We start from the raw sequence: 24,552 nt of genomic DNA, 5'->3' as shown, positions 1-24,552 counted from the left end.
ACATGACGCTGTTTCACTCAAATGCATGTACGTGCTGGTCGCAGATATTGCATGAATACTTAAAAACAGAAGGAATGTCGCAGAAATGTCATTAGGAACCATATAGGCTACTAAGTTTCCACAACAAGGGAATTTATTTTAGCATCAGTGCTCCCTTTTTCTACACACTTAAAATGACTTTCAATATATTCAGGAAAGACTATTACACAACAATGAATATACTTACATAAGACTTGATACACTTTCGCTCTTCCATTAGCATTAATCAGAAAATTTACACAAGAAAGTGGCAGTATTCTCTATAGAAACTTTCAACTGTTCGTTCCAGTAAACAACCATTGCCTGCACAAAACAAAATTCCGATTGTTATAACAATCTTAAAAGCAGTTCATTATTTCCAGAAGGTTGGATTGATGCGCAGCCTCCTCTCAAAATTATTATACCAGTTACGTAAAGCGGATAATGGTACGTAGTTCTCATCTATTGCAGGAGTAACCTGTTGCACAGATAGGGTAAAACTCGCGACGTAGTTCACGAAGTTTTCTATCATCTTCTGTCCGAATTCCACAATTGGCTTAGTCGTTCTGTCAACAGCACGAGACGCTTGTTCTGAAACAACCGTTAAAGGCTCCACAGATATTCCGATTTGAGCGTGATGCGACATTTTCTGTTCTCCAAATGAGAACCCCGCGAAGTTTTTAGGGTTCTCTTTCTTGAGGTCAGCAATACTGAAAATGGCAGACGGCTTGTCGTTTGATATGTAGCCCAGCAAATGCCATGTGGGTGGAGCTTCTGCATCCGGCCAGCTGAAGTAGACGAGTCCCGCCGTCTCTGGGGGAAACGGTTGGCTGCCGGTGAGGAACACGACGACGTCTGCAACAGAATCTGCCTCCATCACCGTCGTTGCAAACTTTGTTTCACCGCACTGCTGGAAGTCTGTCTGCACTAACTTTCCTGACGCAATAACGCCGAACATTTTCAGGGTTCGGTTAAAGTCCTAGTTGCCACAACACTTCGACGAGCAGCCAAACAGAATACTAGAGGCGACTCACCAGTAAACAGCACGCCCAAAACAAAGACTATATCATTCGTCAGAGGTTATATTGCGACAGCAGCTAATCATAGACGTTTGTTAATGCGTGTTTCGCTCATAGAGTAGAAATATCTCTGGAGTGAGCATTGCGTCCTGCGCATGTTGTCAACATTAAACTGGAATTGTCACGTAATCTAGGGACGACGTCGATTGCTTAGCACCAATTCGCGTCCGCCATCAGGTAACGTCACGTCTCGTCACATAACACCGAAACATTCTACAATACCTTTCGAATGGAGGCATTCGCACAGGTCGTCAACGTAACGTCACGTCATTTCACGGTACGTCAAGGTTTCTCGGGAAGAAAATTTTAACGGTACCAGTCTGTTAACATCTTAAGTTAACCTACTTTCACCGCGCTCATTCTCCTTATAATAGTTGATTTTGTACTGTTGTTTCTTCATAATCTTTATTTTATAATAGCGCTTTGTTTTAGTGACAAATTGGAGATGTTCCATGACGACTGGGATATTTTTTCCACTTTCTTACACAACCGAGGTCGTATATCTGAAGGCGAAAAGTTATTTAGGTTTTACGATAACACAACGGCGCTGACGCCCACAATGTATATGTATAAGAACATAAGTAGAAGAAAGCAAATTCCACCATACGACATTTTAAGCAAAAAAAGTCAGCTTCAATGAAGGAGTAAAATACAGTTGTTTATGACGTTGTTAATTACGTGAGAAAAAAACATAATGGATAAATTTAACAGGCTTCATTAATTCGTTTGAAGCTTTCTTTGATGTGTACGAATGTACATATTTTCCCTAGCAAATAATTGTCGATGTTTTGAAACGTTGTCTCACTTCTCAGTAATTTACCAAACATAACTGATCAAGAACATAGGTTATAAAGTTTGCTTCGGCCATTGACAAATTTTGTCATTGTTAGCTACTTAGTTCTGATACTATACTCTAACATTTTATGCATATTACGGATGGTGACTCAAAACCCCAATTTCGCCGTTCAGTACTGTGTTAAGCGACTTGACGAGATATGACATGAAAGACATTGTAAATACATGCTGACGTGAAGCTTCTGTGACGTCATGCTCTTTCATTTTGCTCTTCAAAGCTAAGAGCCCAATTTATTTCAAATATCAGGCGTAATCTTCTATGGTGCCCGCAAACGGCTATACTAAATCCACAGCACTTATGAAGGGATTCTGTCTTTACTAGCGATATGACAACACTGAAAATTTGTAGGACAAATGTCGCATAAATCTACGGCGTCCCGAGATCATGTGACCATTGTGGCAACGTATGTTGACAACACAAAATCAATTCTGCGCTTCTGAATGCTCACTCCAGAGATATTTCTACTCTATGGTTCCGCTACTGATTGTCAGTTTTTTTGCCTCTGCATTCATGCCAGCAAAGAAGACGCACTTTGCAGAGTATGTGAAACATTAGGGCCTATTTATTGCTTATTTAAAACGGAAAATAACATTAAATCCAGCAAACAGGTTTCTCCACGGATCGATTTCTTAATATTGTTTCGTGGTTTTTCAATCGTTGCATATTGCATAACAAACGTGAGACTCTAGTCTGAACGTATTGCAATTACTGGAAACTTTTATTGAGAAATTATGAGGCTGAAAAACTAGCAAAATATGTGCAACTGCGGGATACGATCGGATGGCGTGTAGCTAAACTGCGCCACCACTAATCCATGTTGTATTTTTATTATTTTGGAAGCAACGGCGTTATTAAAAAGGATGCACCAAAATCACGCCAGAAAATTGTTTTACGCTTTTCATCTGCTCTGAAATTTCTGCACTGTCGTCGAATAATCGAAAAAGGTTCTACAGCTACGTCTACATACTGTATACAGGATATAGCTAAATTCCTTTTATAGACTTTGAGGACAGTTTCCTTAGACAAAAACAAGAAAAAATTCTAGTAAACATAGGCTCTAAAATTTACACCTTAAGAAGTATGAGCACTTGTTAATCTTAGATACTGTGAAACAAATCTCTTTTACTGCAAGTTCTTTGCGTTCCATATTTTAGGAAAAGATAGTACGGACCAAAACAAGAAAGAAGTACAGTAAATGTGGACTCTGCAAATGCCCATAGATCTTAAAATACGCGTTTTAGAGCCCATGCATTTTTTTCTTCTTGTGGTCCATACTACCTCCTCCTAAAATACGGAAAACAAAGAACTTGCAGTGGAAGACACGTGTTTCACATAGCGAAGATGAACGAGAACTCGCAGCTCTTAAGGTGTGCATAGTAGCGCCAATGTTTACTAGACATTTTTCTCTTGTTTAAGTGTACGGAACCTGTCCTCAGAGTCTGCGAAGCTATTTTAGTTACATCTTGTATACTCCAAAAGCCGCCGAACAAAGCATGGTGTACGGTACATCGCATCCATTATTACTGATTTTGTATCGTATTCCATTCGCATCTTGGGCGAGGGAAACATGACAGTATGCTTCTGTAGGTGCCAAATTCCCTTATGTTATTCTCACGATCCCTACTCAGGATATACGATGCTGACATCAGAATGATAGCACAGTCTTCTTCGAATACAGGTTCTATGATTTATCCAACAGAGTTTCGCCAAAACTACGTTGCCTAGGTATCAAGGGTTCCCATTTAAGCTTACCAATCGTTTCTGTTAAGTTTTTGTACGGACTAGAGCAATCAGATGCGATCTTGGCAGCGCATCTCTGAATTTGTTCTCGCTGCCATGCCCGCCATCAAAATGACTTCAAAGGCCAGAACAGCACTCTGTATGCGAAATGTATGCGATTTCGTTTGCAAACGCACTGCAGTTTCTCAGAACCTTTCCAGTGAATATAAGTATTCGCATCACCTATTCTAATACTGATTCTACATGATCGACCCTTTTCGTATCGCTTGTTAGTATTGCCCCTGAATACTGATACGATGTGACGCGCTCAAAATGTTCAACACTAATCTTATATCCTTATTCTCCGGAGTTATTTCTCTTTGTCATAAACATTATCTTATATTTATCAACATTTAAAGCAAACTACCATTCATTAGACCAAGTGGAAATTTTGTCCAGCTACTTTCGCATTTTACTGCGATCGTCCAACAACGATAATTTCCCATACAACTGCATCATCCGCGAATGATTTCATCGTGCTGCTGATCCATCCTGACAGATACCGACGATTGTACAGAGTTATAGTCAACCTCGCGTAATGAGCGTTACAGAAAGGTAGTTTATGTCGTGAAAATATGTTGACGTACAAATTCTGAGACTTTAAGTCGAACAGCTCAATTATGGGACAGAAAATTAGACTCACGCTACCTGGAGGAACGACCTCAGCATTCGCCTGCCGTGTTTTAGGGAAACCATGCTAAACCTAAATCACGAGGGCCGGATGGAAATTTCAACCTTCTCCGCCCAATTCAAGTGCAGTGACTCAACGAGTGCAAGAGCGCTTTATTTAAAAAAAAAAAAAAAAAAAAAAAAAAAAAAAAATTCACCGTGAAATAAGTTATAAACCTACATTATTTATTTGTTAGCTTGGTAAGGTGACAACCAACAAGGTTTGTGCAGTCTCTGTTGATATTTGTTTACAGAGCGAGACTATTTTTATGTGTCTGGTTTTCTGTTTATGCAGCTACATTACTTTTTGCGTTTATCAGATTCTTTTATTCTTTAATTTCATATCTCATAATTGATGTTTTTCGAAAGTTTGCAGCTGTGACCTTAATGACTTGAAAAGATAAAACTCTGCATCAGTTACGTTGTTTTCAATCATAGCATGAAGCATTTAGGAATTTAATTATAACTTGAAGTGCTGGTATTTACATTAGAATTGGGTGTGATGTGTAGATGTATGTTGTTATGACTCTCTCGCCCTGCCCTGCATTCGTTCGATTTTGTTTTTACTACACTCAGAAAATCTGGTAATTTAATTTTTTGGATGTTTTGGGCGCTAATCGTAGAAAATAGTATTTCTTATATATCTGCTTACAGATATTGTGTCACCTTCATCGCTCACACTCGCGCAAAGCAGCACCCACGCTCTTTCTTTACGTAAAATCTTAACACCGTACGAAGATTTACAACAATATTACTTCCCAAAGATCTGGGATACAATGATTTTTCGTAAAGAAACAGTGTGAGGGATTGCTTTTCGTGTATGTTAATTTCTGCGCAATGAAGGAGACACAATATCTCTAAGAAGATGCACAAGAAATACTTTTTTCTGCATCTACATTTATACTCCGCAAGCCACCCAACGGTGTGTGGCGGAGGGCACTTTACGTGCCACTGTCATTACCTCCCTTTCCTGTTCCAGTCGCGTATGGTTCGCGGGAAGAACGACTGTCTGAAAGCCTCCGTGCGCGCTCTAATCTCTCTAATTTTACATTCGTGATCTCCTCGGGAGGTATAAGTAGGGGGAAGCAATATATTCGATACCTCATCCAGAAACGCACCCTCTCGAAACCTGGCGAGCAATCTACACCGGGATGCAGAGCGCCTCTCTTGCAGAGTCTGCCACTTGAGTTTATTAAACATCTCCGTAACGCTATCACGGTTACCAAATAACCCTGTGACGAAACGCGCCGCTCTTCTTTGGATCTTCTCTATCTCCTCCGTCAAACCGATCTGGTACGGATCCCACACTGATGAGCAATACTCAAGTATAGGTCGAACGAGTGTTTTGTAAGCCACCTCCTTTGTTGATGGACTACATTTTCTAAGCACTCTCCCAATGAATCTCAACCTGGTACCCGCCTTACCAACAATTAATTTTATATGATCATTCCACTTCAAATCGTTCCGCACGCATACTCCCAGATATTTTACAGCAGTAACTGCTACCAGTGTTTGTTCCGCTATCATATAATCATACAATAAAGGATCCTTCTTTCTATGTATTCGCAATACATTACATTTGTCTATGTTAAGGGTCAGTTGCCACTCCCTGCACCAAGTGCCTATCCGCTGCAGATCTTCCTGCATTTCGCTACAATTTTCTAATGCTGCAACTTTCTGTATACTACAGCGTCATCCGCGAAAAGCCGCATGGGACTTCCGACACTATCTACTAGGTCATTTATATATATTGTGAAAAGCAATGGTCCCATAACACTCCCCTGTGGCACGCCAGAGGTTACTTTAACGTCTGTAGACGTCTCTCCATTGATAACAACATGCTGTGTTCTGTTTGCTAAAAACTCTTCAATCCAGGCACACAGCTGGTCTGATATTCCGTAGGCTCTTACTTTGTTTATCAGGCGACAGTGCGGAACTGTATCGAACGCCTTCCGGAAGTCAAGAAAAATAGCATCTACCTGGGAGCCTGTATCTAATATTTTCTGGGTCTCATGGACAAATAAAGCGAGTTGGGTCTCACACGATCGCTGTTTCCGGAATCCATGTTGATTCCTACATAGTAGATTCTGGGTTTCCAAAAACGACATGATACTCGAGCAAAAAACATGTTTTAAAATTCTACAACAGATCGACGTCAGAGATATAGGTCTATAGTTTTGCGCATCTGCTCGACGACCCTTCTTGAAGACTGGGACTACCTGTGCTCTTTTCCAATCATTTGGAACCCTCCGTTCCTCTAGAGACTTGCGGTACACGGCTGTTAGAAGGGGGGCAAGTTCTTTCGCGTACTCTGTGTAGAATCGAATTGGTATCCCGTCAGGTCCAGCGGACATTCCTCTATTGAGTGATTCCAGTTGCTTTTCTATTCCTTGGACACTTATTTCGATGTCTGATGATAGCGTCTAAAAAAATTCCAAGAATTATATTTTCAGAACCTCCGATTGCAGTAGATTCATGAACAGACGACTGGATAGCAGGGCAAGAGAAACAGAGCAACACACAAATGAAGATGTCGCATGAAATACTAGTATAAATAGTACCACTTGAAAATATGATTGAATTCATGAAATGCATCGTGCAATGTTCGAGAAAGATAACTGGCGCAGTGTTTTATTATTTAAATCATTGCAGTGCTCTTTTCATGTAAACTGAAAGTGGAAGAGGGCGAAACGAAGGAACTCGTGATGTCAGCTGGATTGGGAGTCAGCGGCGCCTAGTGAAAATGTATTCCAGACTGGGATTCGAACTAATGATCTCATACTTACCATGGAGTTGCGCTAACTACTGTGCCACGGGGACACTGCGTTTATAACCTTTCCGCCGACTGTCTCGGTACACCCCTCCGTCGCCCCACATTCTCATCTGGCGTCACCTATCCGGAGAACCCGTCCATATCTTCCATGCTCGCTGCTTTGACGTTGTCGCAGGAGGTCGAATGTGATTGTGCATTCGCACTGAAAATGATGGATTCATAGACAATCGTGGTGACTCAATTATATGAACGCATGGTGTCTATTCATTCGGACATATAGTGAAGTTCATATAGCATTCACATTCATATAGTATAGTTCTCTTCTGTTAATGATGAGTTTAAGCAATTTATGGTAATAATGGAATGATGAACGAAATCCGGAGTTTAAGCAATGTATGGTAATAATAGAATGATGAACGAAATCTGCCATGGCTTGTGACGGAGGACGACACAGGCAAAATTTAAGGTGAATGCAGAATCCAACTGAAATGAATTACAACTGATTCAAACTATCAACAACAATGCATCCCTATTTCGCAACAAATCAGCTCCATGGTTTTCCAACCACTGTACATCGTTCTAACTCCATCTTTTTTTTCAAATTAATATCAATTTTCGGTGGCAACGATTTAATGGCACAGACGAAGTGGTTGTGACTCTGAGACCGCGTCCTATGTAGCGACAGAAGCGGCTGACAGCGCGTAACACCTTCGGATGACAAAACACAACCGCAGTTTTACTTACGGAAGAGTCCTCCGTGAGCGATGTTCATAGCGCTGCCTGTTCTCTGCTACACCTAGCGGCTTACGAATTCAGACGTGTTTGAATCTCATCACTGTAGCACGCGCGACAGTCAGATCAACAGAGACGGGTCTTCTCGGCAAAGCAGTACAGCGGACGCGCCGGTAGCTATGAAATACTTATCATGCGATTTTAAGAAAACTATTGGGTGGAAAAATTTGATTCTTCCCCTTCTTACAGCTCGATATCCTTGCTCGGTAAAGGTCTGAATTTATTTTAGTTATTCTGCATAGTCACTGTGCTGCACGAAATTAAGTAAATGACTGCACCAAACTTTTAAGAGTTAGCAGAGGTAAAATCGCGTTGCGTAGACTTTCCTGACAGTTCATGTTAGGCCACACATTGTTGCTTATGAAATGTAACCAGTGTATCGAAATTGTATTTGAAGTTGAGAGCGGAATGGTATCTCCTTCCGTTTTCGAGATACTGGTTGCTATAACCGCGGGCAATCCGCTCTCGGCGTGTCCGAATCCTTTCCTGCGCATCGGACATCAAGTGGTCGTAAAACTTGTCGTATCTCGTTAATGCTTCAAGATATCGAAAAGAGGTTTTCTGGAAATGACAGCACGCAGAAAGGACCTATTTTATCGTGTGATTACCACTCGATACGTTTTTGCCAAATGTCAAGCAGAGCGAAAAAAAGACTTCCTATGAATTACGCAATGAGTTTTTGCCCGAATTTTTATAGCCAAACAAAGAAATATTTGTTTGCTTGAGCGTAATCGGGGTAATTAAGGGAAACTTAATTACTGAGATGAGGAAAAATTGATTATTTCACGAAAATCTGCTGCTAACTATGTAAATGAAGTGTCAAAAAGTTCATATGTTCAAGGCCTAGACATCTGGTGCACAAAAGATAAATTATTGTAATATTCAACTAACAGAAGGCTTACTTCGAATCAAATACTAAATTCAGGATTTTCGTGAAAGAAGACGTTAGGAAGGCAAATGAGGTATCAACAAGATCATGCTTTCTGAATAAAACGTGAAAATAGAAAAATGAAAGAAATCGGTTAAATATTTTGTGAAATGATTTTTCTAAAAGCTATAAAACAGATCAGACAAACATTTGACATGCCTTTGAACAAAGCTCGAAATCATGTACAGAAAATGAGCTGCATCAAATGTTGCACTAATGTTTTTCCTTTCATACTTTTGGACAAATGATCTCACAAAACTTTTGACATTCTTTTCAAAAGTTTTGTATGCTTTACTTACGAAACCCATTTAGGTTATGAAAAACACTCAGCCTTAACATTAACAGCTGATGAATCCGTTCCCAACAATCAAATATCAGTAAAATTTCATGGTTGTTCATTGTATTTTATTGGGAATTTAATGTGTGTGATATACTGGCACAGGTGTGTATACACTTGAGGATTAAGCGCTCTGGCAAGACCTAAAATATACTTTGTGATGCGGTGTAAACAGTACACGTAAAACTTAATGTACAGAATTGTAGCTGAGTCAGTTAGCCCTCGAACGGGCGCGCTGTCGTAAAAAGTACAATAGCAGTGGTTTTCATGCCCAGCCGATTACTTAATGATGTTCTGACCTTGAGCTATTGCGCCTCCGCTTCCTTGTATTCAGTTGTTGATGTTTTCTCGACAATGTTAAATCAGCTCTGTTTCTTTGGTTACCTTTCTCAGTTTTTTTTTCTGAATTATAGGCAACGAGATGTCGAAAGTTGTAAAAGTACATCACCTGGCTGCTGGTGTGAGAACTGCAAACTTTGTTCCGGTAGCCAATATGCAGACGTAAGCGTAATAAAAAGTTAACTACACTTATTTTTTATTTTGTATAGATGCACATTAAATGTTAATTTGGTTATATTGGCACCTGAACCTATTTATTCATGTCATTTCTTTTGATGTTTTATTTCAGATCAAAGGGTATACTGGACGAAGAAATTCGCAGACTACTCGAAGAAAGTGACGATGAAATCTGTCCAGACTTTTCAGACCTGGGCGAAAGTGAAGTGGATTTGCGTGATGAAAACGTTGAATCTGAGGGGCACGACAGTGAATCTGAACTTGAAGGCCAGTATGGTGATGATCTCAAAGAGGCAGCAGACGTGCGGGATTTTTTTTTATTGAAAAAGACAAAGTTACGCATAGGTGTAAAAGCGAGTGCGCTAAAACATCAAAAGCCAAGAGCAAAAACACTGTGAAAATTCTACCAGGTCCGAAGAGAAATGTGATAAATATAACTGATGAAGCTAGTGCTTTTCTGAAAATAATTGAGCTTGACATTATTGATGAAATCGTAAACCACAGAAAAACGTATATAAATAGACGGTTAGGCACGCGTCAAGTCTCTCGCGGAAGAGATAATAAAGGGCGCAGCTGGAACAGGAATGCAACTGCTTAGGGCTGCAGTGAGCTACTAAAGGTTTTCGTTTCTTATATGATGTATGCGGTTTGACGACATCGAAACGAGGAACGACAGGAGAAAAACTGGTAAGTTAGCTGCAATTCGTACAGTATTGGACGCTTTTGTTACTAACCATCAAAATTCTTACTGCCGGAGTGAATTCACCACAATAGATGAAATGCTTCACCCTTTCAGGGGTCGCTGTGGATGGATTCAGTACATACCCAGCAAACCAGCTATATATGGGTTAAAAATGCAGTAATCTGGGGATTTACTGTGGCGTGCAACCAGAAGGGCAATATCGCGTATGTAATGCTCCTGAGGACATAGTGGAAAGACTCATGGTACCTGTAGAAAACTCTAATAGAAGCCTTACAGCTGACAACTGGTACACAAGCTACCTCCTTTCTGAATATTTGCTGCAGAAGAAAATCACTTGCATTTGTATAATGAGGAAGAACAGATGTGAAATTCCTCCAGAATTTCTCCCAAACAAAACAAGAGAAAATGGATGTACAATGTTTGGATTTCAACAGGAGAAGACCTTAGTTTCATTCGGTCCTTGTAAAATCCTGAAATCATAGCTGACTACAATGTGACAAACGGTGGAGTTGACTTGTAGATTAAATGTGTGCCTGTTACTCAGTTCCAAAAATTGCAAGGAGATGGCAATTGGCTATTTTTTCATTTTTTTGAACATTGCTGCATTAATTTACAAAAGCTGTTTTCCTACACAAAGCTAGAGGTAACTTCACGTAGGCGTATTTACCTCAAGAAGCCAGCAGAAGGTCTTACGAAAAAACAACTCGTGTCTATAGCTCAAATCATTACCAGTCGATATCACCGTATTTCTTACCCAGTTTCGTTCTGATGCATCGATTTCTGAAGATCAGCACCTTGAACTTCCAGCAAAAAAACGCGGGACGTGTATCCTTTGTGGACGTCAAGAAAATTCATCCACGTCAATTAAATGTAATAGAGGTAACAACTTTGTAAACAGCACACTAAGAACGATTTTGTCTGTGACAGGTGTTATGAAAGTGAACATAGAATAATTGGCTAAATTGTTGTTAAAACAAGTACAAGAGAAAAATCTGTTGTTATAAATCTTGAGTATACTGAATGTGAACTGCTTGCTTCAGTAAATATAATATTCTGTTCAGCACATGCTTGTTTTTACTGAAAAATGTTCATGTCGTAAATTTTACAACACGTTCCTGGAATAGGCGCGCCTGCCGGAAGGTTAAAACATCAATCCCAGTTATGAGCCGAAGATGCTGCCATCAAACCACAGATACCCCTCAGGGAACAGCAGTCATTCTCTTACATTTATGGTAAAGTCATTCTTTCGCACTCACCGGTTGTTGAAAGCTATTGATCATGTAAGAAACAGTCGTCTTTAATTTACTGATGAGACAGCCGAACGCTTTTCTGCTCATCCACGTATATTCTAAGAATTTTTCTGTCGATCTTCGTAGTTGATGATATAAATTATGAAATTCTCCGTGAAGATTCCTCCCTTCATAAATTTCATGCACCGCCAGCCTTTACGCCTTATTTTCCTGAGAAAAGCTAATAATATAGCCTTACTCTCGAGCTACAGTGTTCTACAGTTTAGGGGCTCAGTGATAGAGAAACAGCTGGTCTGCTCCAGCGGGAGAAGGTCTCTCGCACGCAGGACAGCCGAGGGTGTTGCCGTATGCTGCCGCTTGTTGCTGGAGTGCCGCGTATGCAGATGACACTCGCTGTCGGTCGCTTCTGACGCCTACGCAATACACGGGCTACGGGAGCGCTCTCATGGTCTTTTTCGAAGACAAATTGAGAATTCAGCTCCAGGATGAAGTAAATGCATCACTTTCAATGAAGACGGAAATGACGTGTGAGTTTTGAACTATCTAAATCAATCAACGAAGAAGCTATGAACACTTTTGCAATACTTTCAGAAGAGTTTTCGCAGCTGTCAGCAATGCCAGGTGTGATATTTGGAACTTGCCTATAGCACACAAGATTACCACTGAAGATCAGACTGACTGTATGACACTAACGTGCCGTGAAACACGCTAATGTTACCCTCTGAGAGGATTTCGAACTTGGACAGCGCGTGTGTCTAGTAGACAAGGGTATCGGACTATAATTTCGAATTTGGTGAAATAACAGAAAAACCAAACGGACTTTAAACTTGGGAGTCAACGAAAGTGGTAAAATCATAAAAGAATGAATAACAATGAACGGTCGCCAGCCCTATTAGGCATTAGTCTGGAAACGTTTATTTGAGAAAATTAAATATTGGTTATTGAAGTTACTTTTGTTGAGATTTCAAACAGGATACAAATTGACACAGTGCGCTCTGTACTGTGTGTAGCAGCAGTTACCAATAACACACACACCAGTAAATTATGGGGATCATATTTGCACCAAGCCCTTACTAATGACAGCCACACTCAAGAGCATTACTTAATCAAATACTAAAATGTCACTGCATGAAGTGCAGAACTAAATTTGTACATGAGGGGCTTCTATCTTGACTGACATGAAAAACACAAATAAAGATGAATAACTTCATAAATACTCTGTTGAAGCTCCTCTACATATAGCAGTTTTCCTCAGCAACAGTAATAGTTCATTTTTTTCTAATCGGCGGAGAATGTGATGGGGACCCATAGACTAGTATAGTTTCACTAGTTAAAGTTCTTTGTGTTTTACAATAGTAAAGACTAACTTTAAAAGATAATTATTCACTTAAATTACTTTGCAACACAGCAAAATACAACACAGGGCTTAATAAACTTCAAAAGAGGAACCTTTCATGAAGGGTACCAAAAATACACGTTCTTTAAAAATGTGAGTAATTTTTCTTCTAATAATACTACCGTAAATCTGCTCATTAAAGTTTTGTATGTACTTGAACCTTAACTACCTGTGAAGCAGGTATTCTTTGTAATAATATTTACACAATCTGTAATCCTATAAAACTATTTTTTATAATCAACTAAGGATACTTTAGCAAAAGCCTTTCCAACTTCACTTTCTTATTAATTGATTTTTGAATTTTTTGTACTTAAACTTCCTACCTTAACAATTTCACTTGGAGTAGTTCATGAACTTTTACTGCCCCTTTTACTTTAGACAAAAAATCACCTTTAAACACATGAATGCAAGATTGTTCATTTAAATCAGGATACTCGGTTTTAGTAGCACTTGGGTGAGGATCCTGCGTAGGTTCGTGATCAGGATTGAAAATATGGTTTCGGACACGAATTTATGTTTTATGTGATTATTATTGAAACAATACACAAAGTAACTGGGTCATGCCCATATACATTACTTAACTGAATGTACGAAGTCTGTGGATCAGTGGCGAAGATTAGTGGCAGGCCCAATGGCGGCTAAATGTACTCACCGCTCCTGATGTGCGAATGCTCTATAAAATCTCTTCTTGACGCCGTATTTTCAACATATTAAATCCATTCCGTTATTCCTTGAATACCAAACAATAGCCAAATCCACATCCGAGGCAAATCCCTTCTAATGCAGCTTCCAATTGCCTCTCTTAGCACCGTCGAGGTGTACCGTGCTAAGGCTAGCCACGTACTGCGTGTCGTTCCCACAAAGGAGCCGCTCAGCTCGACCGCGAAACCCACCTTTTACATCGCGCCATGCCACTTCCGTTGTGGAGGGACTTCCCTACAGTGTTACAAATACAAGTGCCCTAAGAATGAACCAGCTTTTAACAAATATACTCTTTATACAAACATATTCATATTATAATTATTTAAAATTTCAACATATTCTTTTGCTTTTTTCATATGTACATTACAAAACTCTAATTTTCTTGCCATACATCAAGGAGTTTAAACAACATATAACACACACTTCATAAATTGCAAATACACAGTTGCATAAAATAAACCTACTCCTAATCGATATAAGTTTTACAAGAGGTAAAGGAAGCAGACTGCTTTACTCACACAGCTCTAAGAATGTAGACTCAGTAGCTGTACGTTAACATACTTTTTTGAATCAACAGATCGCCTCATAGGTGTGAGGCACCAACTTATGTTTAGCAGTAATCAGGCTTACGGAATAGTTCCATAGTTGTCTCCCACTGTCTCCGTTGTATGTAAACTCATCTCCGCGAAACGGTTCGGTTGTCTTGATTTGCCTTGTAACTGTGTAACGTCTCTTACTCTGACCAGCGCATGTTCAATCCTGCGTCCAATAAATCCATACTTCAACGCCCACAGGGGGCCATTGAACATATGAACTCCGTCAGACCTGCACTTAGGACATAATAGAGCCTACTCCTATCCAACTCTCATCACATTTACGTTTGTGCCAGACTTATTGTCCATTTAGCGTGTGGACTAGTTGGTCTTACAGCCTAGTAGCCTAAACGGTTCTTTTATTTTTTTTAATATTTTCCATAGTGAAGCAGGTGGAACTTTGTATAAACAACTAGGATTAGAGATTAATTCCATGACCAGGCCAGTGGTTTAGGGTTCCTGATGTTTCCCTAAATCTTTTCAGGCAACTGCTAGGACTGGCCCTCGAAAAAAGCCGCTCTCCCGTCCTGCATGTTCTTCTTCTTCTCTTCAATCTTCCCTCCTGCAGTGTATTATGGAACCAGGCATTTCTGTCTTTATCGGCACTTCGTAAGCGCGGAGGTAAAAAAAGAAGGGAGTTATCATCGCATCACAAACTTGAAGTTGACGTCCGCCATTTTGCATAGCCCAAAACATAAGATTCACCGCATTTCTACCTCCATGGTTCACTGTGGCGATACTTCCCGTTCACGTCACTCTGATGCACCATGCCCAGTTTCGACCGTTGGGGATATCTATCGATTTTCGTGGTCGTATCTCAATTAGCATCTGGTTCTTCGATTGTGTGGAGACATAGCTGTTTCATCAAAACTGCCGGCTTGCGTCGTTTACGGGTGCTCTAATCGGTACGATGGTAACCTAAAGTTTAAAGGTATCGTATTTTATTCGTAAGTGGAGAATATGGAATAATAGTCTGGGATAATTTATTTTTAAGGAAGAAGATGTTCTGTACAAAAAATATGGTGTAAGGATATGATGTGTTGCTCACCAATGATCATCTTGTATAGATCTGTAAAAGGTGTTAGGCATTTGGTGTGTCACAAAGCATAGTGTAGGCACATATGCTTTGGCCGGCCGGAGTGGCCAAGCGGTTCTAGGCGCTTCAGTCTGGAACAGCGCGACCCCTTCGTTCGCAGGTTCGAATCCTGCCTCGGGCATGGATGTGTGTGATGTCCTTAGGTTAGTTAGGTTTAGTAGTTCTAAGTTCTAGGGGACTGATGACCTCAGCTGTTCAGTCCCATAGTGCTCAGAGCCATTTTTTGAACACATACTTTGAAAACATGAAAATGGCATTCAAAAGTAAAATCAAGCATATGATCAAGGTAAACATATATTCCAAGTTTGATATGTTTGATTATTCCTGAAAAACTGACAGAGTTACTGGCGAGATAAGGAGCAAATAGGCTACTGTCGGGAAGGTAGGCGTACATGTTACACAGGTAAGGTTATCGTTATAAAAAATTGCTTACATAAACGTAAAGCAAAATATCCATTTTACGAGTCTAAACATTTGAGACCATTCCCTTAATCACTTTGATAGCATTGCACAATGCTGGAACTTGTTTGATAGAGTTATATCGTTGTTTTAGCCTGTAAATTGGTGTTATTGGCACACACTGAATAACGCATCATAGACAGTGGCGGAGGTACATATAGGCCCACTAGGCACGGGCCTGGGGGCGGCACCTTAAGGGGGCCGGCGTTTTTTGCTGTGTACTTATTTTAACTTTTAACGTTTTTAAAATAACTACGCTTACAAACGAAAAAAGTTTTTAATATTTTAAAATAATTTGCTAGTTTAAATAAGCATTAAGAACGAAATTCGACAGTACAAGATTAAAAATATACATTGTTTGCTTGGTGACTGAATGGAAATTTAACATTGGGTTTCTGTCTACATCTACATCTACATCTATACTCCGCGAGCCACCTTACGGTGTGTGGCGGAGGGTACTTATTGTACCACTATCTGATCCCCCCTTCCCTGTTCCATTCACGAATTGTGCGTGGGAAGAACGACTGCTTGTAAGTCTCCGTATTTGCTCTAATTTCTCGGATCTTTTCGTTGTGATCATTACGCGAGATATATGTGGGCGGTAGTAATATGTTGCCCATCTCTTCCCGGAATGTGCTCTCTCGTAATTTCGATAATAAACCTCTCCGTATTGCGTAACGCCTTTCTTGAAGTGTCCGCCACTGGAGCTTGTTCAGCATCTCCGTAACGCTCTCGCGCTGACTAAATGTCCCCATGACGAATCGCGCTGCTTTTCGCTGGATCATGTCTATCTCTTCTATTAATCCAACCTGGTAAGGGTCCCATACTGATGAGCAATACTCAAGAATCGGACGAACAAGCGTTTTGTAAGCTACTTCTTTCGTCGATGAGTCACATTTTCTTAGAATTCTTCCTATGAATCTCAACCTGGCGCCTGCTTTTCCCACTATTTGTTTTATGTGATCATTCCACTTCAGATCGCTCCGGATAGTAACTCCTAAGTATTTTACGGTCGTTACCGCTTCCAATGATTTACCACCTATGGCATAATCGTACTGGAATGGATTTCTGCCCCTATGTATGCGCATTATATTACATTTATCTACGTTTAGGGAAAGCTGCCAGCTGTCGCACCATGCATTAATCTTCTGCAGGTCCTCCTGGAGTACGTACGAGTCTTCTGATGTTGCTACTTTCTTGTAGACATCCGTGTCATCTGCAAATAGCCTCACGGAGCTACCGATGTTGTCAACTAAGTCATTTATGTATATTGTAAACAATAAAGGTCCTATCACGCTTCCCTGCGGTACTCCCGAAATTACCTCTACATCTGCAGATTTTGAACCGTTAAGAATGACATGTTGTGTTCTTTCTTCTAGGAAATCCTGAATCCAATCACAAACCTGGTCCGATATTCCGTAAGCTCGTATTTTTTTCACTAAACGTAAGTGCGGAACCGTATCAAATGCCTTCCTGAAGTCCAGGAATACGGCATCAATCTGCTCGCCAGTGTCTACGGCACTGTGAATTTCTTGGGCAAATAGGGCGAGCTGAGTTTCACATCTTCATGATTGTTCAAAATATTTTGAAGTAAGCTGTCAGGACGGCAATCTACAATACAATGTTTGAAACATTATTATTCCGAGAATGTTGTCGGCTTCTACCTAACCCCTCGATATTTTCCCCGAGAAAATAGTAGGACCCCTGAAAAGCTGTGATAAACTTATCAGCACTTTCTTAAATACTGTAACATGTGTGGGCCTCAGTATGTAAAACCCGACTCCACTTAATTTCTTGTAGGAATTATGAGAAGTATCAAGTCGACCCTCCATTATTGTAATTAATGTGAAAGCTCTGTCGTCTTCAATATCTGAGCTTTGATTTAATTACACCCGTTTAACAAAACATGTTGATACTGGGAATGTTTTACATTTTTAAACACATGTATATACGAAAAGAACGTAAGCAGAATATCTAATAATGTAAGAAATACACTCCACAACAGTTTAAAAATACTATTTATTTATTCACTTAGTTACTTTTTTTGGTGAAAAAAGTAGAAGAAACTACCTTTCGTTTGTCTCATTTATTGTGCTGCAGCCTGCACGATATCACAGCTACCACTCTGTTCAATCGAACAGTACGTGGTATTGCAAATTTTATATTTAACTTCTTAACTAAGCTTTTTTTCTTCGAGGAAAGGTTATTTTTATTATATGATGGAACAAAAAGTGCATTTGCGTGTAGACATAATAGCAGTGTTCACACAAATGACAACACACCACACCAACTGCCAACAAGACTAAATAAACTTTGTAGTCTGTCTTCTCTGCCCACAGAAACCGCTAAAATGTTGTAAGAATAAGTGGGATAAGACTCGATCCAGCACACCTCACTGCAATAAATTGCAATTTTTTTTATTTTTATTTTTTTTTTTAAATTAGAAAGACAGTGTCAAGAATATTCAGCACATACCTGCGTCCCAGCTAAAATTCCGGCGACGTGAGAAACAGAAGCCAAAAAAGGGACTGTCCCGTTTCCTTTACGAGACGAATTCCAACCGGCAAGTGTGCTCCTAATGTTCACTGACAACTGAGAAACAGGTGACAATGAAATTAAATTATTCTGCATTGCTTATTCAAAGCACAGTTACGTCGAATAATCCGAGTTAGTCAGCCCATCGCTCCATGTTTAAAGGAAAAATCTTTGTGCTCTTGTGCCGTGTTTAAAAAAAAAGGTTTGTGCTCATGTGCAGTGTAGTTCGATTGGAAGTGGATAAAGTCTTTCTTTCTTTCCTTTTTACAATTTTTTTCTTTTGTTTTGACTGTTGGTTGACAATTTTGTAAGTGCCTTAACATGAATAACAGTGAAAAAAGCAAACGTGCAAAATTAAGTGGGGTGGCATTTCGGAAATTATGGAAGGAAAGGCAAGAACAAGAAGCCAATGTTCTAAAAACGCTTGGCCGGGTAGATAAATTTTTCGCAAAAGATGTTGCTGGTTCTACTTCGGGTTCAAATAGTACGGATGATACTTCCGGCATTGTAGCTGTTGTAAAAGAAGTAAATACAGACGAAATAAAAGTTAAAAATGAAGAAAAGCAAATTGTTCCTCATTTAGAGTTTCACGAAAAACTGTGTGTCGGGTCAGATATTAAAAAAAAAAAAACCTCCGTAGTGATGATCCTGCAGAATGGTGTGTCAATGAATCAACAATATTCGACACTCTCTTACAACGTAACATTAATCAAAATTGTAACGGTGATTTTTCTAATTCAAGAAGATCGATAGGCCATAAAACCAGATATTTGAACAGAAATGTGTTTTATCGTAAACTTTTAAATCGTGAATGAACTTTGCTTGATTTTCTGGTATACTCCTGTAGCACCGGTATTGTTTTTTGTGCACATGTTAATTGTTCGAAGGTAAGGCCACGATTGCTACTAATGGTATTGCAGATTCGAAAAATATTTCTAATATTTTATCTCATCATGAGAATTTGAGAATTCACGTGAACACAAAAATTCTGAGTTAACACTCTTAACAAGAAAAAAGACACTTGGAACAATAGATAACCATTTCGGGTCATATGTTGAGACAAAAAATGTACTGGCGCAGTGTTCTGAAATGGGTGCTTGCAGTAATGAAGAATCTAACATGTCGTGGTCTTCCTCTACGTAGACACGTTGAAAGATTCCATTCATTACATAATGGTCAGTTTATGATGTCTCTTGAACTTATAGCCGAGCTTGATCCTTTTCTCGCAGAGCACATTGAACGATATGGAAATCCAGGGCAGGGACATACAAGTTATCTTTCTTCAACAATCTGTGATGAAATAATAGAGCTTCTTTCTGAACGAATAGAAAGAATTATCATAAGTGAAATAAAACAGGCCAAATATTTCTCTATAACAGTAGAGCCTACTGCAGACATTTCACATACTGATATTATCTTTCATATTACGATATGTGAACGAGAATGGAGAACCTGTTGAACGTTTCCTTCTTTTCTTACCAAACTCAGGACACAAGTCCGAAAACTTAGCTGCGGCCGTATTAAAAGTCCTGTCTACAAATTCCACTGATATTACTGACTGTAGAGGCCAGTCATATGACAACGCAGGCAATACGTCAGGAACCTACACTGGTTTGCAGGAACGCATTAAAGAGCGAAATCCGAACGCCCATTATGTGCCTTGTGCAGCACATTCTTTGAATTTAGTCGGGGCCAGTGCTGCAAGCTGTTGTCGGGAAGCATGTTCTTTTTCAGTGTAGTGCAAAACCTTTATAATTTTTTCTCTGTTTCTACACAGCGCTGAGATAAGCTTCTTTCTTTCATGAAACCAGGAAGCAAGATGGTAAAAAGTTTATCAAAAACACGTTGGTCAGCAAGAGAGGAAGCGTGTGTAAGTCTATATGAAAACTGGGAGGGCGTTATCAATGCCCTCATACATAGTGCCAATAATATGTCTGAAAAACCACTTGTGCGAAATGAGGCTTCAGCATTATTGAATCAACTCAACAGATGATGACAGTTTGGAAGGACATACTTCAGAGATTTAATAGTGTAAATCTCAAATTGCAAAGTGTAAATATTGATACTAAAATAGTGCATGAATTATATGAATCACTTGTAGGATTTATTGCATCTATTCGTGGCATGTTCGACTATTATGAAAAATCCATGGGGACCTTGTGATTGATATGGACTATGAATGCACCTATAAAATATCACGAAAACGCGAAGTTCATGATGATGAAGAAGCGGACTCTGAAAAAATTGTTCTGACTGAAAAGGAAAAATTTAGAGTCGAAATATTTCTCCCAGTATTCGACAACTAGTACGATGAATTAATGAGGAGGAAGGAAAGCTATAGAACACTGTTGGACTCCTTCACAGTTGATCATACAATGTAAGCTTTCACGGTCGGTATTGTCTTCAGTTAAAACTTCCGGGCTGATAGGTCGTGGTCGAAGTATGCAGTTCACCGCTTTACCTCCGAGGATGTCTCCCGCAGTCGGAGACGAAACGTCAGGAGAGAGTTTTATACTTCGACCACGGCCTATCAGCCCGGAAGTTTTAAGTGAGGTCCTTCACCGTTTTCAGTAACCTAAAGAACAGTTCACCTGACGATATTGCTGAACGTGCAGCAAAACTCCAAGCGTCATATGACACAGATTTAGAGCCTTCCTTCCCTACTGAATGTGTACATTTCGTGGAACTTTTGAAATCTTCTGAGATTAATGATATACCAGTCGAAATAAGTAAATTTTTACGAAAGGAGAGGTTATAGTCTGTGTTTCCGAATGTTGACATTGCTCTTGGAATATTTTTATGTATGGCACTTACAAATTGTTTAGCAGCACGCTCGTTTTCGGCTCTTAAAAGACTGAAATCGTACCTACTTTTTACGTTCTCTGAGGAGAGGTTGAACTCCTTGTCCATTCTTCACATCGAAGCCAACCTCCTAACTGATAATCGTCTGAACTATGAAGATGAGATCAACGAGTTTTCTGCCGTCAAAGCCAGATGCAAACTTTGCTGACTGGTGAGTTTGTTTATTTCTTCATATTAGTTTTAAGAATTTAAGATTATAATGTGATTTTTATTATAACTTAGAGCACATTCATTGGACTTACAAACCACGTACTACCTGTTTATTTTACAACTGCCGATGGCAGAACGCGGAACTAAACCTCGTTTGCGTACAGACGTGACCGAAGGCGTCCGACAATACTAAACAATACCCGAATGACCCAGGCCGCTCGGTGCTGTACAGTCAAGTCATACTGGTACTGTAGTATATTACAACTGATGCGAATTTTTGGCGTCTGCTGAAATGTATAGTTATCGCGGAAATATACGTTATCGGAGAGTACGCTCAGATGAAAAAGTGTGAATAAATAACGTAGTTCAGTTCTGTCGATAAAGACGTAAAAGCTTTGCTAATACCGTTAGAAAGAGCTATGGTGAGAGCTGTAGCTGCAGTACAAAACTGTTCAACCCTTACATTGATTAAAGTTATTGTGTACACTTATTATGCAGCGTCTAGCTACACAGACCCTAATGTTTTGCACGTTAACTATTAGATTATAAAACAAATTTGATTTTTCCACACTAGTCTGTTAAATTATGTGATGGAAAATCCAATTCTGTGTTTGTACGTCTGTATTTAGTTATTAGTTCTTGCACCGAAATCTCTATTTTTTTTCATTTCTTACGCTTTCCTTTAGAAAAAATGGTTCAAATGGCTCTGAGCACTATGGGACTCAACTGCTGAGGTTATTAGTCCCCTAGAACTTAGAACTAGTTAAACCTAACTAACCTAAGGACATCACAAACATCCATGCCCGAGGCAGGATTCGAACCTGCGACCGTAGCGGTCTTGCGGTTCCAGACTGCAGGGCCTTTAACCGCACGGCCACTTCGGCCGGCGCTTTCCTTTAGACTCACGTATAAATACCGAACGTGTTTTTTTTATCTGATACACATTCAAGTTATTAGATAGTAATACGACATTTTAATTTTAATTTTGAACGCATCTCTGTAAAGTACGTATTAATTTCTAACGTATGACACGTTCGCTTCAATTTTTAGATCGTAACACAACGTTTTTATTTTCATTTTCAATGGTTTCGTGTAAAAGAACATATTAACAGTGAATATATGACAAAAATTCGTTGCTCCTCCACGCTCTGCTGAATTTTTAGGCCATAAAAGAAAAGTTATTTTGCTTCGTTTCTGTTGTCTTTGTCTTCCGACAGACGAAAGTGTTAACACAATGCAGTTTTAAATTTGTTTTATCCGCTGCCGAACACTAAGTACAGTTCAGGAACCATTTACATTTTGATTGAGCGCGACTAGACCGCTGACGCGTCCTTCATAACAACGAATAGCAGTGTACGAAACAGCTCACAGCCAAAACGACAATTGTAAAGTGATCGGGTAATAGTTATCATTTAAAACATTTTTTGGGGGGGGGGGGGGCATATAATATGCTGTACCCAGGAGAGCAAAATTTTTAAATCCGCCACTGATCGTAGATAAGATTTCAAAGTGAGGAATGTAAACTACTGTGGAGATATATGTGCAGTTCTATTCCTTTGTCATATCAATAACAATTCACATTGTTGGTATGCATATGATGCGATAGTATGCCCTGCTTCTTTCCTCACTATACACGTTTATGGAAAATGTAGGGAAGCCTTTTTTTTTTGGTGAACATTAAAAAATATTGCGCATACGAGTTGAAAGCTGAAAATATAACGAACAAGAGGCAGTACCTGTAGGCAAATGAGCATTGACTTCGAAGTTCCAGATTCTTTTACTATCGATAGAAAAACTTGGAATTAAAGGGATTAAGAAAGCATTCTTTTTCACATCACATTCTCCACTTCTTGGTTATTCAAATTATATCGACAAAAAACAAGCTGCATTAACGAGGCCTATTGTCTCGTATTAACAGAGCAAATACTCATTCAAGAACAGAAAAACATTCGGAATTGCCTTCCTGACACTATGTCATTCATGTAAGCCTTGTGATTCTTAGTATTTCAAGCAGCTGCTGCGTGTAAACGAGAGAATAATCAACAAGAAGCAATCGTAAACAGTAGTGTGTTAATGTTTCGGGCTATTTAAGGCGACGTCAGCCCACCCTGACTCTGGCTTGGAAACAATGTACAGCGTAAGTCTATAGCGCCATCTCCCTTGTTTTTTCACTTCCATGTTTGTAACCATAGTTAATATTATAACCTCTGATTTCGAATATTCTTCCAGAACACGCGATGTTTCGGCACGCCAACTGCTCCGTCCTCTTCAGTTACTCTGATGGTAGCGGATTTCCACGTAGGCTGCGCTCAGGCCTGGGTTCAAGGTCTTGCTCAGCTGAAAACCACTCTCTGTACTTACCGTATTAGCTTGTCCTGCTCAGTTGAAAACGGCTGTCTTTGCTTATTAGTTTGTCTACCTGGGTCTGAGCATTGAGAATGATCAAAGCTCAGCGGTCATGTAGTTGGAAATATTCTGCTGTCACGGCAACCAAAGAGGTCGAGGACATAGTACCGCCGCGCTGGCACACACCCGCGTCCGGCACGGGCGGCAGCGTGACTGAGGACATGGGATCGAGCCCCGGCGACACGCTTGTCCCGCTACCTCATCATGTGTCCGTGCCTGGAGACTGCCGGCTATTGGCTGCCGGCCAACGAAAGACAGTCATTCTCGCTCGCCGCGCCAACATGCCTGGACGCCAGAAGGGATGACGAGGAGAACAAGTTGCTGCGATCGTTAGCCTCCTGGGCCAAGCGCTCGGACTGGACAGCAAGCAGAAGAGAAAGAAACCTGTACAGTGCTTCCGTTGTCAGAAGCTGGGGCACTTCGCTGCGGACTGCACAGGAGTACTCGCGTGTTTGAAGTGTGCAAAGTCGCACCTCACACGCGAGTGTACGAAGCCCAGGGAAGCCACTGCTACACGTTGTAACTGCGGCGTTTGACACGCCGCCAACCACCGTGGCTGCAGTTACCTCAAGAGCTGTGACCGCTGGAAGGAGCGGCACACACACCGACGGCGAATTAAGAAGAGGTGACAAGGAATCAAGAAGCGCATCACG

At 40.1% G+C, this 24,552-nt stretch overlaps 1 protein-coding gene across 1 annotated transcript; it reads right to left on the bottom strand.

The window, feature by feature from the left end:
* Positions 1 to 391: 391 nt before the first annotated feature.
* Positions 392 to 976, bottom strand: LOC124606268 (protein OPI10 homolog). The gene has a single exon (XM_047138248.1). It carries the CDS (start codon positions 974 to 976, stop codon positions 392 to 394), a length of 585 nt encoding a protein of 194 aa, XP_046994204.1.
* Between the last annotated feature and the right edge of the window lie 23,576 nt (positions 977 to 24,552).

Source organism: Schistocerca americana, chromosome 3 (assembly GCF_021461395.2).
Source record: "Schistocerca americana isolate TAMUIC-IGC-003095 chromosome 3, iqSchAmer2.1, whole genome shotgun sequence".
Lineage (NCBI taxonomy): Eukaryota > Metazoa > Arthropoda > Insecta > Orthoptera > Acrididae > Schistocerca > Schistocerca americana.
This window is presented reverse-complemented; position numbering and strand designations above follow the sequence as displayed.